General features: G+C 40.1%; 1 protein-coding gene across 12 annotated transcripts in view; it reads right to left on the reverse strand.

Moving 5' to 3' along the window:
* The window catches only part of MLLT10 (MLLT10 histone lysine methyltransferase DOT1L cofactor), a 257,663-nt gene that overhangs the window by 152,317 nt on the left and 88,642 nt on the right, over nucleotides 1–16,704 (reverse strand). For all 12 annotated transcript variants that reach the window (XM_028495894.2, XM_055087796.1, XM_024129589.3 and 9 more), the window contains one exon: nucleotides 4,937–5,046. In XM_028495894.2, the coding sequence (XP_028351695.1) occupies nucleotides 4,937–5,046 (110 nt within the window). The remainder of the gene's footprint in view (nucleotides 1–4,936; nucleotides 5,047–16,704) is intronic.

The raw sequence follows: 16,704 nt of genomic DNA on the forward strand, positions 1-16,704 counted from the left end.
TGCACAGCCCTTATATAATATCTTTGTGTGCCTTATTCAATTCCTTAGACAAAAATAATCCCTCCTTTCATTATGTTCCATAATACTCCATTCAGATTTATTATTTATAATCTCTTATTATTTTCATACATTGTAGTTATATATTTACTTGACTGTCTAAGTGTCACATGGACATAAACCCTGTATTTTATGTAACTCTGAACTCTTAGCGTCTAGCACAATGCAAAACAGGTCCATTTTAAGTGCCCAATACATTTATTAATAATCTCCACATTATCCTTTACTACCACTCATTAAGGACTGATGTATTCCAGGGGAGCTCCCTGGCAATCCAGTGGTTAGGACTTGGCGCTTTCACTGCCACGGTCCAGGTTCAATCCCTGGTCAGGGAAGTAAGATCCTGCAAGCCACATGGAGTGCCCCCAAACCCCCCACAAAGAAAAAAAAAAAAAAGATTGATGTCTTCCAAAATGCAACAATCCATTTTCCAATTGTTCCTATCATTTCAGAATTACATGTCCCCTATTAACCATACTGAATATTCATGAACAGAATATTATTCTTTTTAAGGTTAACTATACAGACCAACAACCATAAGAATCCAAGAAACATATAAGGAAAAAAATTTGACAGAGAGATACACCACGTTTCTGGAAGGGGAGATTCAATATTCCAAAAAGATCAATTCTTCCCCAAAATAATATTTCACTGTAGCACCAGTAAAATTAAAATTGTATTGTTACTCCTAATGTTCATCTAAAAAAAGAAATACATGACAAAATTTGTTCTACCATGTACCAAGATGTATTTAAAGCCATAATAATTTAAAACAGTGTGGTACTAGAATAAGAATAGAAAGACACATCAATGGAACAGAAAAAATGTCAAGAATACCCAAGAATTTAATAATGATTCAAACAGTATTTCAAATCACTGTGTAGAACATAGATTATTCAATAATAGTGTTGAATAGGTTGACTAAACCACGTGGGAGGGGAAAAATTACACACACATCTCACCATATTCTAAAATTAACTGGATAGAAGATTTATATTTAAATTAATTCATTCCTCATCTATACTCCCTCCCTTACTTCTTGAGTACTTTAGTCTTAAAGCCATGAGTTGGGGCCAAGCATGCTAGCATCTATCCTGGGAAGGAAGGGGCAGGCCAACTCAAGTATCAGAGCCCCAGTAATGCTGGCACTCACGAGAGTGTTGGGGGTTGGGGTGGACGTAGTGTCCAAGTGAGTTGTAAGAACCTGAGCAAAGTGAGCAAAGTGAGGGGAGAAGGGGTAGTTCTGGACTGAAGCTGGGTGTCAAACCCCCAAAATGGTTTAAAAAGAAAAAGGCAGACATGCAGGGAAGCAGCAGCAACCCAGAGTGAGGTCTGAGCCTGAACACGGTTAGGCTGGCCTCTGTATTATGGGATGGCAGCAACAGAAGATTTGTTAACATAAGAGAGAATGATCAAATAAATATATTGAGGATAATGGAAGTCAGGTTTCTCATTGTCTGGCATGAGAGTCATAACACAAAAAGAAGAAAACATTAGAATGAACCCTGTGCTGTTGGATTAGGTTTAGGGAAATTACTAAGGAATTCCTAGGAGTTTATGGTTCGATAAATAAATAGATACAAAGACAGACAGAAACAGAAATACATACAGGTATGTTTGTATTTAATACATAAATCCATATACTAAATCAGAAGTATCTGTGTGACCTCACCAACTTCAAAATATAAAGAAGACATAGATGTGAATGTGTGTGTATCTCTGCATCTATACACACTGAGAGGGCCTGGAAGTAGCAACATCCTAATAACAATGAGCACACCTAGTGTCCACTTTGGTTTCTAAATACCATTCTCACCTAAAACAAATCAAGGCTCCCTGGAGAAATGTTATTCTAGGGCTAAGACAGGAATGCTTCAAGATGTGCCTAGAACATACTGTCATGTCAGAAGTAAAGAAGTGCTCAAACAATGATAGAACCATGTCAAAAGACACAGGAACCAACATGAAGAGGTCCCACTGGCCAAACCTGAGACAATATGAACATCACAATAAGTGACAGGAATGGGGAATGACCCATTAAAGTAAAATATTAACATGTAAGTCAATATTAGTCCATACTAATATAAATAATTGGGGAGTGGAGAAAGCTTTTCCTTAAAATGGAATGCCACCTGATGAATGTAAAAGATGGAATTAGAAAACCACCACTTGCCATCAATCTAATAGATTAAGCAAAGAAACAACAATGAATGCTAAAATTAGTGAGTAAAAGGCACAAGGAACAAGATATTTACATAAAAAGTACTTCCCCACAAAATGCTTACTGATTATAAAGGGAATAAAGATTAACCTCCCAGTGGAGAAATCTTGTAGACACTGCCTTAACCAAGTGATCAAGGTAAAATCACCAATAACGGGAAAAGTTGAAATCATGTACCACCTGACAGGATGCAATGTGAAGAACATAGCATCATTTCTGTGATATTCCTGCCAAAAACACATAATCTGAATTTAATCATGTGGAAACATTATAAAAATCCATTCTACAAATAACTGGCCTATACTATTCAGAAGTATCAAAGTTATGAGAGTCAGAGAAAGACTGAGTTACTATTCAGGAGACTTAAGAGACAAAAAGCAATCTGTGATCTTTTTGCTATGAGAGGGAAAAAAGAAAACATGAATGAAAATTAGGCAAATAATGATGGAGTCTCTGGATTAGACAGTAATAACGCATAATTGTTAATTTCCTGATTTTGGCTGTATTCTGGTCATGTAGAAGAAAGTCCTTTTTTATAGGAAATACAAACTAAAGCATTCAGAGGTGTAGGTGTTATATGATAAATTACTCTCAGATGGTTTAGGAGAGGAAGAAGTCGTTGTACTATTAATGCAACCTTAATTTAAGTTTGAAATTATTTCAAAATTGAAAGGAAAAAAACAAGTATTTTTAGAAATGAATTTTGAAAGTACTAAAAAAATAGTTAGACATTAGTGTAGAGAAAGATTTTCTTTGCATGGCAACAAAAGCAGAAACAATAAAGAGTAGTTGTGTAAATTACATAAAAATTTTAAACTTCAAACTAGAAGAAATTAACCTGCTAGAATACCGACAACAATAAAAACCATCAAGACATAATGAAAATTAAAAAGAAAATGTTAAGTTATGGGAAAAAGCATTCACAGCAAGTATATAAGAATAAAGAATAACATCTCCAATATAAAAAACATTTTGTAAGAAAAAATTAAAACGTTACAATATTAAATTGAACAAAGAGTTATTCAAGATCAATCAACAAACATGAATAACCTTTTTAAAAAACTTTAAAATATTTAACCTTACCAATATTCAAAGAAAATCATTCAAACACTGTAATATTTCTCACTAAAAAGAACAGCAAAGACTTTTTTAATGGTAATATACAGTGCATTTAACAGGATTAAGATTATGTGCAATCTCACATATAACTAGTGTGATTATTAAATGAGAAACTGCATTCTAGAACAACTTCACACAATATATTTACTGAAGCTTCCAAAATGTTCATACCCCTTCACACAGAGATTCGGCTGGTATGTACATGCCAAACACCAAGTGAGGCTCTTCAACAAGAAGGCGTTCCTAAGGCATTCCTAATAAATTATATTTTCTCGAAACTAATAATACTTTGTATTAGATGCTAAATATCCACTAGAAATAATGGCAAAATATAATTTATTAACACAAAATGATGTTCAGGATTATTAAGTTTCAAAAACAGAACAGTATAAGCACTATGATCCAAACTTTTTACAGTTATATAGTAAATGTAAAAATGCACACAAAAAAGATTTTAGATGATTTCTGTCTCGCATTTTCCTATTTTTTTCCTCCGTCTTTTCCATTTTTTAAAAATAAATACTAATGATCTACATTACAAAATGGTTAGTATTTTGAAACCTTAGAACGGGCTGCAGTGACACTTTCTTCACCAATGGAATAAATCAACAGGTACCTTCAGTTAAAAATGGTAACACTATATTCAAAGACACAGTGGGCTAATAAAAAATAATCATCCAATAATATGCAAAAGAGAATGAAACAATAATATAAATGTACTAAATTAAGAAAAAGATACAGGAAAAAAGTGAACATTAACTAAGGTTTTTGAAAACGGCAACAATAAAAATCCTATCTCGGGGGAACAAAATAATGTGGAGAGGAGAGATGAGCAAATAATATTCTGTGATAGGATTATTTTTAAGACAGGATGTGTAGCATCATATCGAATATTATACCAAATAATGATTAATTCAAATTTAACAGATCCTCAATGTCTGAAAGAACATAAAAGTTAGTAATTCTTAAAGAACAAATCTAAGGACTTCCCTGGTGGTCCAATGGGTAAGACTCTGCGCTCCCAATGCAGGGGGCTAGGGTTCGATCCCTGGTCGGGGAACCAGGCATGCATGCATGCTGCAACTAAGAGTTCACATGCCACAACAAAGAAGTCTGCACGCCGCAACTAGAAGATTCCGCATGCTGCAACTAAAGAACCTGCATGCTGCAATGAAGATCCCAAGTGCCACAACTAAGACCTGGTGCAGCCAAAATAATAAATAAATAAATATATATATTTTTAAAAAGAACAAATCTATACGGATTAAAACGTTAAAAGCTTAAATACCTAGGTTAATATAAAAGGTAATATAGTTTTGTTTGTGTGTGTTTATTTTGTACTCCTGTGACCTTAGTAACATATTTTAATACTTGTAGTTTACCACAGTAATTACACTTTTTCCAAATCAATGGAGGCATTTAATTTAAATTTTTTAATGAAGGGCTGTAATAAAACAAAATTTAAAAATTCCTTTACACTTCCCAGTTTTAAAACAAAAAAATTATATTCAAACATCAATAAAATAATATCTACTATACCTTATTATAACGATCATGTGGCACAGACTGTAAAACAATTGGTTCCATTGTAGAAACATTGGCAAACTGTACCTCTGGAATATACAGGGCACAAACCACATGAGCCCAACCTAAAAATAAATAAACAAAAATAATGTCATTTTTCCATTTTTCAATAAAGCTTTTTCAAAGATAAATTATTAACTTTATGAACAGATCCCTTAAATATCCATTTTAAGAAATGCACAACAAACATATTAACAAATTATCACTACTGACTGATTGTCAAACCACTACTGATGAGACTCTTAGTCGTTTCTCCAGTTAATACACACAGTAACACAAATAAAGGGAAACTTTTTTTTGGCTGTGCCACAAGGCTTGCTGGATGGATCTCAGTTCCCTGACCAGGGACTGAACCCGGGCCACAGCAGTGAAAGCCCAGAATCCTAACCACTGGGCCACCAGGGAACTCCCCAAGGGAAATTTTTTTTAATTAATTAATTTATTTATTTATTTTTGGCTGTGTTGGGCCTTCGTTTCTGTGCGAGGGCTTTCTCTATTTGCGGCGAGTGGGGGCCACTCTTCATCACGGTGCGCGGGCGCTCACTGTCACGGCCTCTCTTGTTGCGGAGCACAAGCTCCAGACGCGCAGGCTCAGTAGTTGTAGCTCACGGGCCTAGTTGCTCCGTGACATGTGGGATCCTCCCGGACCAGGGCTCTAACCCGTGTCCCCTGCATTGGCAGGCAGATCCTCAACCACTGCGCCACCAGGGAAGCCCCCCAAGGGAAATTTTTAATTCAGATGCTGGCACTGACACTTTTCATAAGAGTAAACTGAATAATTCAGATCAATAATTCCTCTGAGAACCACTATAAAAGTATGAAGTTTGGGGACTTCTCTGGTGGTGCAGTGGTTAAGAATTTGCCTGCCGATGCAGGGGACATGGGTTCGAGCCCTGGTCCGGGAGGATCCCATATGCCGCGGAGCAACTAAGCCCATGTGCCACAACTACTGAGCCTGTGCTCTAGAGCCCACAAGCCACAACTACTGAGCCCGTGTGCCACAACTACTGAAGCCCAGTGCGTAGAGCCCGTGCTCCGCAACAAGAGAAGCCACCGCAATGAGAAACTCACACGCCTCCATGAAGAGTAGCCCCCGCTGGCCACAACTAGAGAAAGCCCGCGCACAGCAAAAAAGATCCAACGCAGCCAAAAAAAAAAAATTAATTAATTAATTAATTTTTAAAGTATGAAGTTTTTTAGCTGAAAACCTATAATAAAAATTTTAATACTTTAAATCTTAAATGTCAGTATTAAATTTTTAGCTGTTATACAAATGTTGACATTTTAAACACTAATACTAACATTCATTGTTCTACTATTTTAATATTTCACTTAAAATATATTAACAATTTATCAACTTAAATATTAATATTAAATGCTGTTCTTTTAATTTTCAACATGTGACTAAAGGTATCAAAGGGCTGATGTCATAGTAAGGAATTACTGGGGCCAAAACTTGAAAAGGATGGAAGTCAAGGGAGTTAAGTACAACTTTTGACCACTTTGCCGCCCAGGGGACATTTGCCTATTTCAAAGAAAGCAGCTGAGAGAGTGGGAGGCACTTCTGACAAACTCAGAAGGCTGAAAGTACAGGGATCTACATCCATAGACAACTAAGGGAAAAGAAGAACACTAGTAAATCCCTTCCCTCTTTCAGCTGCAACACTGAGGGGCTGCAAGCCAGGAATGACAATAAACTAAAAGTACACAGGCCCGCCCAAAGACAGCAGCTGGGCTTTGATCATCTCAAACTCTGAAATTTGACTCACATAACCCTAAATTACAAGTGCCCCCAGACACCAGACAGAAGCTAATATACATCCTCTTTAGAGGAAAACAATGTCATTTTGGCTACAAATAATTTCTAATACTAGCTCATTACCATTTTCGGCACAATGAAAAATACTAAACACATGAGAGTCAAGACAACATGAATGAAAACCAGCAGAAACATGAAGATCAAAACATATTTGTATTTTGGAATTTCAGATACAGACATTTATAAAAAGTATACTTAATATGTCCAAATACACACAACACAAAATTTAAAATTTCTTCAAAGAACTGAAAACTCTAAATCAAAAATTACAGAAGTAAAAACAAAAATTATAAAATCAATAAATGGGATTAACAATGGCTTAGACATAGTCGAAAACAATTAGAACAACAACAAAATAGGTCAGAAGAAAATATTCAGAACATTAGCACAAAAGTATGAAAAATACAAAAAGGAAACAAAAACAACATGATGGGCAGGCCTAACACACATGTAATTAGAGTCCCAGAGAAATATGAGAGAAAAAAAATGGTACAAAAGCAATATTTAAAATGATAATAACTGGGACGTCCCTGGTGGTCCAGTGGTAAAGAATCCGCCTTACAGTGCAGGAGACGCGGGTTCGATCCCTGGTCAGGGAACTAAGATCCCACATGCCGCGGGGCAACTAAGCCCACGCGCCACAAATACTGAGTTCACACGCCTCAACTAGAAAGCCCGTGTGCCGCAAACTATAGAGCCCACACGCTCTGGAGCCCATGCATCACAACTACAGAGCTCACACTCCCTGGAGCCTGTGTGCCAAAACAAAGAGCCCAAGCAACGCCACGAAAGATCCCGCATGCCTCAACAAAGATCCTGCATGCCTCAGTGAAGATCCCACGTGGCACAGCTAAGACCCAATGCAGCCAAAAATAAATAAATAAATATAGACAGATAAATAAATAATAAATCTTTTAAAAAATGATAATAACTAAAAACTTTCTAAAACAGAAGAAAGATGGCAGGCATAGACTGAAGAACCACAATAAATTCCAGGGTAAATAAATATAAATCCACACATAGGCACATTAATAAAACTACAGAAAACCAAAAGGAGAAATAAAAATCTTAATATAATCCAAAGGCAAGTTATCACTAAAAGAACTGGATAAATAACAAAGCCCAAAAAATATCTCTAAACGAATTTCCATTAAAGGGTATACCAAACAATTTTCCTCGGGCAGAAAACAATGACCCAAGAAGTAAGCTCCAAGATGAAGAGGAAAATGAAGCATGATAAACATGCAGGTACTTTTGATAGATTATTGGCTGATAAAACAATCATAATACCTCCTTTCACTTAAAATACATATGACTGCTTACATCAAAAGTTAAAGGGCTACAACAACAACAAAAAAAAAAAAACAAAAAACAAAAAACAACACCAAAAAAAAAAAGTTAAAGGGCTTCCCTGGTGGTGCAGTGGTTGAGAGCCCGCCTGCCGATGCAGGGGCCATGGGTTCGTGCCCCAGTCCAGGAAGATGCCACATGCCGCGGAGCGGCTAGGCCCGTGAGCCATGGCTGCTGAGCCTGTGTGTCTGGAGCCTCTGCTCCGCAATGGGAGAGGCCACAACAGTGAGAGACCCGCATACCGCAAAAAAAGAAAAAAAAAGTTAAAATGCTGTCTTGTAAAGTTTTCAATGTGTGTAAAACTATAACAAAGATTGGGGAAGGAGCAGGTAAAAGAGATCTATACAGTTTCGAGGTTTCTACATTTTGTGTGAAGTGGTACACATAGTAGACTGAACTTATCTGTATGAAATTTGTAATCCCTGGAGCAACCACTACACAGATAAATATTAATACTTGTATATATAGAAAGAAATATGGCCCAAAAGGTAATTTAATTTACAATTAAATTTAAATGCAATATTAAATAACTGCATTATTAAACTGATTAAAATGCAATGTTAAAAATATTCATTATAATCACAAATAAGGAAGAAAAGAGGGAACAGAAGAATAATAAGATAAGAGAAAAAAATCAAGGCTAAGAAGAAATAGTAGGAGATTGGTCAAGATGGAATAACAAGGACCAAATTTATCCTCCTGCATGAAACAATGCATACCCCACACACTCAAAAAGAAAAAAAAGGACAAAATAATTCAGACAGTGGTTCTCAAGATACCTGTGTATCAGCTACAGAAGGACAACAACCTCAAAGAGGTAAGAGACAAATGAGGTGAGCCCTCCGTTTGCCCCCTCTCAATGTCTTGAGAGTTCTTCCAGGCCAAGACTCAGGGAGAGAAACTGAGGCCAAGCCCAGGACACTCTCAAAGTATAGGAGATGGGTGAGATCAAGAAAGCTAAAATTGGCAAAGCCAAGTACCAGAAATGAAATCCCTTCAGAGAGAGAACACTCAAAGACAGAGAAAGAGAAACAGCACTACATGAGTATTAAACAGAGAACATGTGAGTAGAGAAATTACCTGAGGCTGGAAAAAGAACCAGCCAAAAAGATTAGAGGGAACAGTATCCAGCTGGCACAAAGGGCTAGGAACAGTGCCTGTTCCCTGAGCCAGACTGGAAGAACTCCTAACTCACAGGGCTTTCACTGGGTAAGACTCATAAAGGTCTTGCCTCAGTAGTGGGAATAAGTACCCCTAGACTGAGCACTGCTCTGGACCCATTGAATAAATCATAAGAGCAGGACCTGAAAAGATCAAACTGTTTCCAAGGAACCTAACTGTATTTCAGAACAAAACTCAAGGAGACTTACAGGGATGCAAAAATATCCAGATTTATGTTAGCAAAAATGGGGGAGAAGGCAACTCCAAGGGCACATTCCACCACAGAAACATCAAGAAGTCAAGCAGAAACTATCAGAACCAATTTTGTCAGGACTCTGGGAAAGAAAGTGAAAGGTGTGCAGCAACCAAGCAAAGGCTAAGTCAGAAAAAAGCAACTTAAAAATGACAGGCAAGGGCTTCCCTGGTGGCGCAGTGGTTGAGAGTCCGCCTGCCGATGCAGGGGACACGGGTTCGTGCCCCGGTCCGGGAAGATCCCACGTGCCGCGGAGCGGCTGGGCCCGTGAGCCATGGCCGCTGAGCCTGCGCGTCCGGAGCCTGCGCTCCGCAACGGGAGAGGCCACAACAGTGAGAGGCCCGCGTACCGCCAAAAAAAAAAAAAAAAAAAAAAATGACAGGCAAGTGGGGAGTTCCCTTGCGGTCCAGTGGTTAGGACTCAAATGCTCTCACTGCCGTGGGCCCAAGTTCAATCCTTGGTCAGGGAACTAAGATCCTGCAATCCATGCAGCTCAGCCCCCCCGCAAAAAAGGCAGGAAAGCTTTGGGAATTTTTACTTTCCCTTGACCCATGGATTCAGCAGAGGTCTTGAAGATAGCACCTTGTATTCCCAGTGAAGAACCCCAGCTTCTGGTTTCAGAAGGAGCAGAGCAGACTTTATTTGCAAAGAATTGTGTTTCTCTATTTTAAAGTGTCTGTTGGCTGCTGAAGAACTGACACAACATGCTTATTCTTTTGACAAGCTCAGAACTCACTCAGGGCAGAAAAGTGGTGGGTATTCCTCAAATCACTGTAAGGCAGACAAAATACCCACAGGTCCCTGGGGCAAAAGATCATGGTTCAGGCAAATAACCTAGTGCCAAGAGCCTAAGAGGAAAAGCTGGGGACAAAGTTTCTCTTGGAAATTGAGGCACTGAAAAGTGTTTGTTCATTCTAGGGAATTTAGACAGCACCACATGCCCAGGGCAGGATGCATATTCCTAAAAGACCTGATGAGACACTAAACTTTCATCTCTGGTCTATCTCCTGGTGCAGGGCAAGCAGGAAGTGAAGGCTAAGTAAGGGAGAGTGGTAAGACGACTGGCTAGCCACTGAAGGAACGGTCCTAGCACAGAGCCAATCTGATTCTCCCTCTCTCTCGCTATTTTGGCACCTGGTATTCAAGCAAATGTCTGTCAAAAAACTAGTTGAACACAAACTACAGAAACAGACTTTAGAGATCAAAGTGACAAAGAATGTACACTTTTAAAAAATTGCATAGAAGACCACTAAAAAGGCAAATAACTGCAGCATACAGCACGCAACAAAATTAAACCGTGAGTAAAGAACCCACTTTCCAGAGTTGCCGTATCATAATATTCAGTACATCCAGTTTTCAAGAGAGTTACAAAGCATGCAAAGAAAAAGAAAGTATAGCCCATTCACAGGAGAACTGAAGAGAATCTGTCCCTGTAGAGCACATTTAGTGCAGACTTTAAATCAACTGTCTTAGATCTGCTCAAAGATAAAGGAGAGCAAGGTCAAGGAGCTAAGGGAAACCAGGACAATGATTTCTCAACAGAGAATCAACAGTCATTTCAAAAAGGAACCAAACAGAAACACTGCCATTGAAAATGATAATAACCAGAATGAAAACTACACTAGAGGGTCTCAACAACAGATCTGAGTAGGTAAAGAAAAAAACTCAGTAAACTTAAAGGTAGACCAATTGAAATTATCCAGTTCCAGGAGCATTTTAAAAAGGGGAGCAGAGGAGTTCCTACGAAACCTGTAGGACACAATCATGCCTACAAACATACAAACAATGGGAATTCCAGAAGAAAAGGAAAAAAGAGGAACAGAGAAAATATTTTAAGAAATATTGGCCGAAAACTTCCCAATTAGATAAATTACGTGAATCTACACATTCAAGAGGCTCAAGAAACCATGAGAAGAATAAACACAAAGAGATCTGCACTGACATAAAATAATAATCACTGCTAAAAGCCAAGGAAAAAGAGAATCTTTAAAGGATTAACAGAAAAGCAACTTGTCACATACAAAAAATCCTCAGTAAGATTAAACAACAAATTTCTCATCGAATTCAATAGGGGCCATTGGGGTGTGTACAATGACATTTTTAAATTTCTGAAAGAAAAAAACCTGTCACCCAAGAATTCTAAATCAAGCAAAGCTATCCTTCAAATATGGAAAAAGACAGACATTCCCAACGAAACAGAAGGTGAGGGAATCTGTTGCTAAGAGACCTGCCCTACAAGAAATTGGAAAGGGGGTCCTTCTGGCTAAACGAAAGAACACTAGACAGTAACTAAAAGCCGTACCAAAAAAAAAAAAAAAAAATTTTTTAACGCCAGTAAAAGCTAAATATAGGTAAAAATTAAAGCCAGCATTATGATAGTTTTGATTTGTAACTCCTCTTTATATTTCCTACACGGTTTAAAAGACAAATACATGAAAAAAATAACTATATGTCTATGTTAATGGGCACATGATATGTATAAAGACACAAATTTTGAAAAAACAATAGAAAGGTGGGGGAATGTGAGCAGAAATTTTTGTATGCTACTGAAGCTAAGTTGGTATCAATTCAAACAAAATGGGACTTCCCTGGTGGCGCAGTGGTTAAGAATCCGCCTGCCAATGCAGGGGACACGGGTTCAATCCCTGGTCCGGGAAGATCCCACGTGTCATGGAGCAACTAAGCCCATGCACCACAACTACTGAGCCCATGCTCTAGAGCCCACAACCCACAACTAGTGAGCCCACACACTACAACTATTGAAGCCTGCATGCCCTAGAGCCCACGCATCACAACTACTGAAGTCCATGCACTCTAAGGCCTGCATGCCACAACTACTGAAGCCCACATCCTGCAACTACTGAAGTCCACACGACTAGAGCCCGTGCTCCGCAACAAGAGAAGCCACCACAATGAGAAGCCTGTGCACTGCAACAAAGAGTAGCCCCCACTCACCACAACTAGAGAAAGCCCACGCTGAGCAACAAAGACCCAACACAGCCAAAAATAAATTTAAAAAAAAAATCAAAGTTATTACAAATTTAGGATGTTAACTGTAATCCTCATGGAAACCAGCAAGGAAATGAAGTTGGCCCTTGAAAAACACAGGTTTGAACTGTGCAGGTCCACTTATACACAATTTGTCCATAGTAAATACTACAGTACTACACGATCCAGAGTTTGTTGAATCCATGGATGTGGAACCTTGGATATGGAGGAATCACATATATATGCAGGGCCAACTGTACATTATACTTCGATTTTTGACTACACAGTGGGTCAGTGCCCCTATCTCCCATGTTGTTCAAAGGTCAACTGTGCCTTAAAAATATACACAAAAGAAAAGGAAGGCGGGGGACTTCCCTGGTGGTCCAGTGGTAAAGAATCCACCTTACAATGCAGGGGACATGGGTTCAATCCCTGGTCAGGGAACTAAGATCCCACATACTGTGGAGCAACTAAGCCCACCCACCACAGCTACCGAGCTTGCACGTCTCAACTTAGAGCCCGCGTGCCACAAACTACAGAGCCCATGTGCTCTGGAACCTGCACGACACAACAACAGAGCCCACGCACCCTGGAGCCTGCGAGCCCCAACTAGAGAAGAGAAAACCCGCACGCCACAACTAGAGGGAAGCCCGCGCAACACAACGAAGAGCCCTCACGCTGCAACGAAAGATCCCGTGTGCCTCAACAAAGATCCCACATGCTACAACTAAGACCCAACGCAGCCTAAAATAAATAAATAAATAAATAATAAATCTTTAAAAAAAAAAGAAAAGAAAAGAAAAGGAAGGCAGGACTTCCCTGGTGGTCCAGTGGTTAAGACTCCGCACTTCCACTTCAGGGGACACGGGTTCAATCCCTGGTCAGGGAACTAAGATCCCGCATGCCGTGGGGAAAAGAAAAAAGAAAGAAAGAAAGAAAGAAATGAAATGAAAGAAAAGAAAAAAAAAGGAAGGCAATCAAAAGGGCACAAAGCCAAAAAAATCAATTTAAGAAAAAAGGCAGTATTGGAGAATTAGAAGAACAAAAGGGGGCATAAAACGTACAGGAAAAATAGTAAAATGGCATAAATTATCAGTAACTACTTTAAATGGAAAGGGGTTAAACTATCCAGTCAAAAACAAGAGAGAGAGACTGGCTAAGTGAATTAAGAATATGCTCCAACTATACAGGCATACCTCATTTTACTGCTCTTCACAGATGTTGCATTTTTTATAAATTGAAGGTTTGTGGCAATTGTGGATCAAGCAAGTCTACTGGCACCATTTTTCCAACGTTTGCTTGCCTCATGTCTCTTTGTCACATTTTAATTCTCGCAATATCTCAGCTTTTTCATTATTATTATATTTGTCGTAGTATCCATGATCAGTGATGTTTGACGTTGCTATTTGTTTGGGGGTGCCACACCCATGCACGACAGCAAATTTAATTCAACAAATGTTGTATGTTCTGACTGTTCCATTAACCAGCTTGTTCCCCCATCTCTCTCCCTCTCCTCAGACCTCCCTATTCCAAGACACAAAAATATTAAAATAGTGTTCAAGTAGTGTTTAAGCGAAAGGAAGAATTGCACATCTCTCTCACTTTAAATCAAAAGCTAAAAATGATTCAGCTCAGTGAGGAAGACATGTCAAAAGCCAAGGGAGGCTGAAAGCTAGGCCTCTTGCACCAAAGAGCCAGCTATGTTGTGAATGCAAAGGAAAAGTTCCTAAAGAAAATTAAAAGTGACACTACTGTGAACACACAAATGATAAGAAAGCAAAACACCCTTATTGTTGATATGGAGAAAGTTTCAGGAGTCTGGATAGAAGATCAAGCCAGCCACAACAAAGCCAAATCCAGAGCAAGGCCTTAACTCTCTTCAATTCTAAGAAGACTGAGAGAGATGAGGAAGCTGCAGAAGAAATGTATGAAGCTAGCAAAGGTTGTTTCATGAGGTTTAAGGAATGAAGATGCCTCCGTAACATCAAAGTGCAAGGTGAAGCAGCAAGTGCTAATACAGAAACTACAGCAAGTTATCCAGAAGAGCTAGCAAAGATAATTAATGAAGATTGCTACACTGAACAACAGATTTTCAATGTAGATGAAACAGCCTTCAGTTGGAGGATGACGTCTAGGAGTTTCATAGCTAGAGAAGCCAATGCCTGGCTTCAACATTTCAAAGGCTCTGACAACACCCCCAACTATCTTACTAGGGGCTAATGCAGCTGGTGACTTGAAGTTGAAGCCAATGCTCATTTAGTACTTCAAAACTCCTAGAATCCTTAAGAATTATGCTAAATCTACTCTGTCTATGCTCTAAAAATGGAACAACAAATCTTGGACGACAGTACATCTGTTTACAACATGGTTTACTGAATATTTTAAGCCCACAGTTGCGATCTACTGCTCAGAAAAAAGATTCCTTCCAATATAATACTGCTCAAAGACAATGTACCTCATCACCCAAGAAATCTAATGGAGATGTACAATGAGTTTTGTTTTTTTTTTTTTTTTGTGGCACGCGGGCCTCTCACAGTTGTGGCCTCTCCCGTTGCGGAGCACAGGCTCTAGATGCACAGGCTCAGTAACCATGGCTCATGGGCCCAGCCTCTCCGCGGCATGCGGGATCTTCCCGGACCGGGGCACGAACCCGTGTCCCCCGCATCAGCAGGCGGACTCTCAACCACTGCGCCACCAGGGAAGCCCCTACAATGAGTTTTATGTCGCTTTCAGGACTGCTAACATATTTTCCATTCTTCAGCCTACGGATCAAACAATAATTTCAACTTTAACGTTTCAAAAATTAAGAAATACATTTTGTAAGGTTAGAGAGAGGAGTCAAGATGACAGTGTGGGAAGACGCAGAGTGCTCATCTCCCCACAACTGGAGCACCTGCCAGACACCAGTGGGGGACCCTGATGCCCAAGGAGACTGTAAGAACCCCCAAGAAAACTGGTAGGATGTGGGGGGACTGAGTGGGGAGAAGTGGAGGCCAGACAGGACCAGCGTCTCTGAGGGGTGGCTGAGGGGGGGGAGGGGTATCCACGCCTGGAGGGACCCTCAGGGGCTCGGATCAGGGGGCAGTGGGCCCAGGGTTTTCCCTGACCAATTAGCCGGGGATGTTTGCCCATCTCGGGCTAGGCCGGGTCCTATGCCCTCAAAGGTCCCCACTGGGCTGGATTGGTCCTGGGGTCATAGAAGGGAGGGTGGAGAGAACAGGAGAGGCAGACGGGAGGAGCACTCCAGGACCAGAGGAGCGGGGAAAGGAGCAGAGCCTGCTGAGCTCCCAGGCAGGTCCCCCGTCCTCCAAAGCCCCCTCCCAGTTGTGTTGGTCCTGGGGGCATAGAAGGGAGGCTGGAGAGATGTGGAGAGAGGCGCGAGGGGCCCTCGATGACTGTAGGAGCAGGAGAGCAGGGCATTTGCCCCACCCACTCGAGCCCAGAAAGCCTTCTGAGCTCCCAGGTGGGGTCCCCCAACCTCTGAGACCAGAGGCAGGAGGCATGCCTGGGCCCCTTCTGCTCTGTTGAGCGTAAGCTGCCCACACACACGCCACACACACACACACCACCCCCACCCCCCACCCTCGGCCCATTTCCAGCCCTGTGGGTACTAAGCATAGGCCCTGCCCACCACCCAAACCTCACCCCCGCTTAGGTCCCGCCCTCCACAGCCACGGCCTTTTCTACCTTTTCTTACTTTTTTTTTTCCTCCTCCTCTTTTTTACTATTGTGGTTCTCTTTTAACTTTTGTTATTCTTTCAACTATATTTTTATTTCTGTATTTTTTCTAACATAGCTGTTAGTTCCCTAGTCTACTTATATTTTTTACTTTGTTATTGTTCTCCTTTCCCCCCACCCCGCCCCACCCCACCAGCACGACTTGCAGGATCTGTTTTCAGAGCAGAAACTCTACAAGCCAGGAGGCAGTGGCATGATATACTTAAAGTGATGAAACGCAAGAACCTACAACCAAGATTACTCTACCTGTCAAGGATCTCATTCAGATTCAATGGAGAAATCAAAAGCTTTACAGACAAGCAAAAGCTAAGAGAATTCAGCACCACCAAACCAGCTCTACAACAAATGCTAAAGGAACTTCTGTAAGTGGGAAACACAAGAGAAGAAAAGGACCTACAAAAACAAACCCAAAAC

The sequence above is a fragment of the Physeter macrocephalus genome, chromosome 11 (genome assembly GCF_002837175.3).
Source record: "Physeter macrocephalus isolate SW-GA chromosome 11, ASM283717v5, whole genome shotgun sequence".
In the NCBI taxonomy this organism is placed as follows: domain Eukaryota; kingdom Metazoa; phylum Chordata; class Mammalia; order Artiodactyla; family Physeteridae; genus Physeter; species Physeter macrocephalus.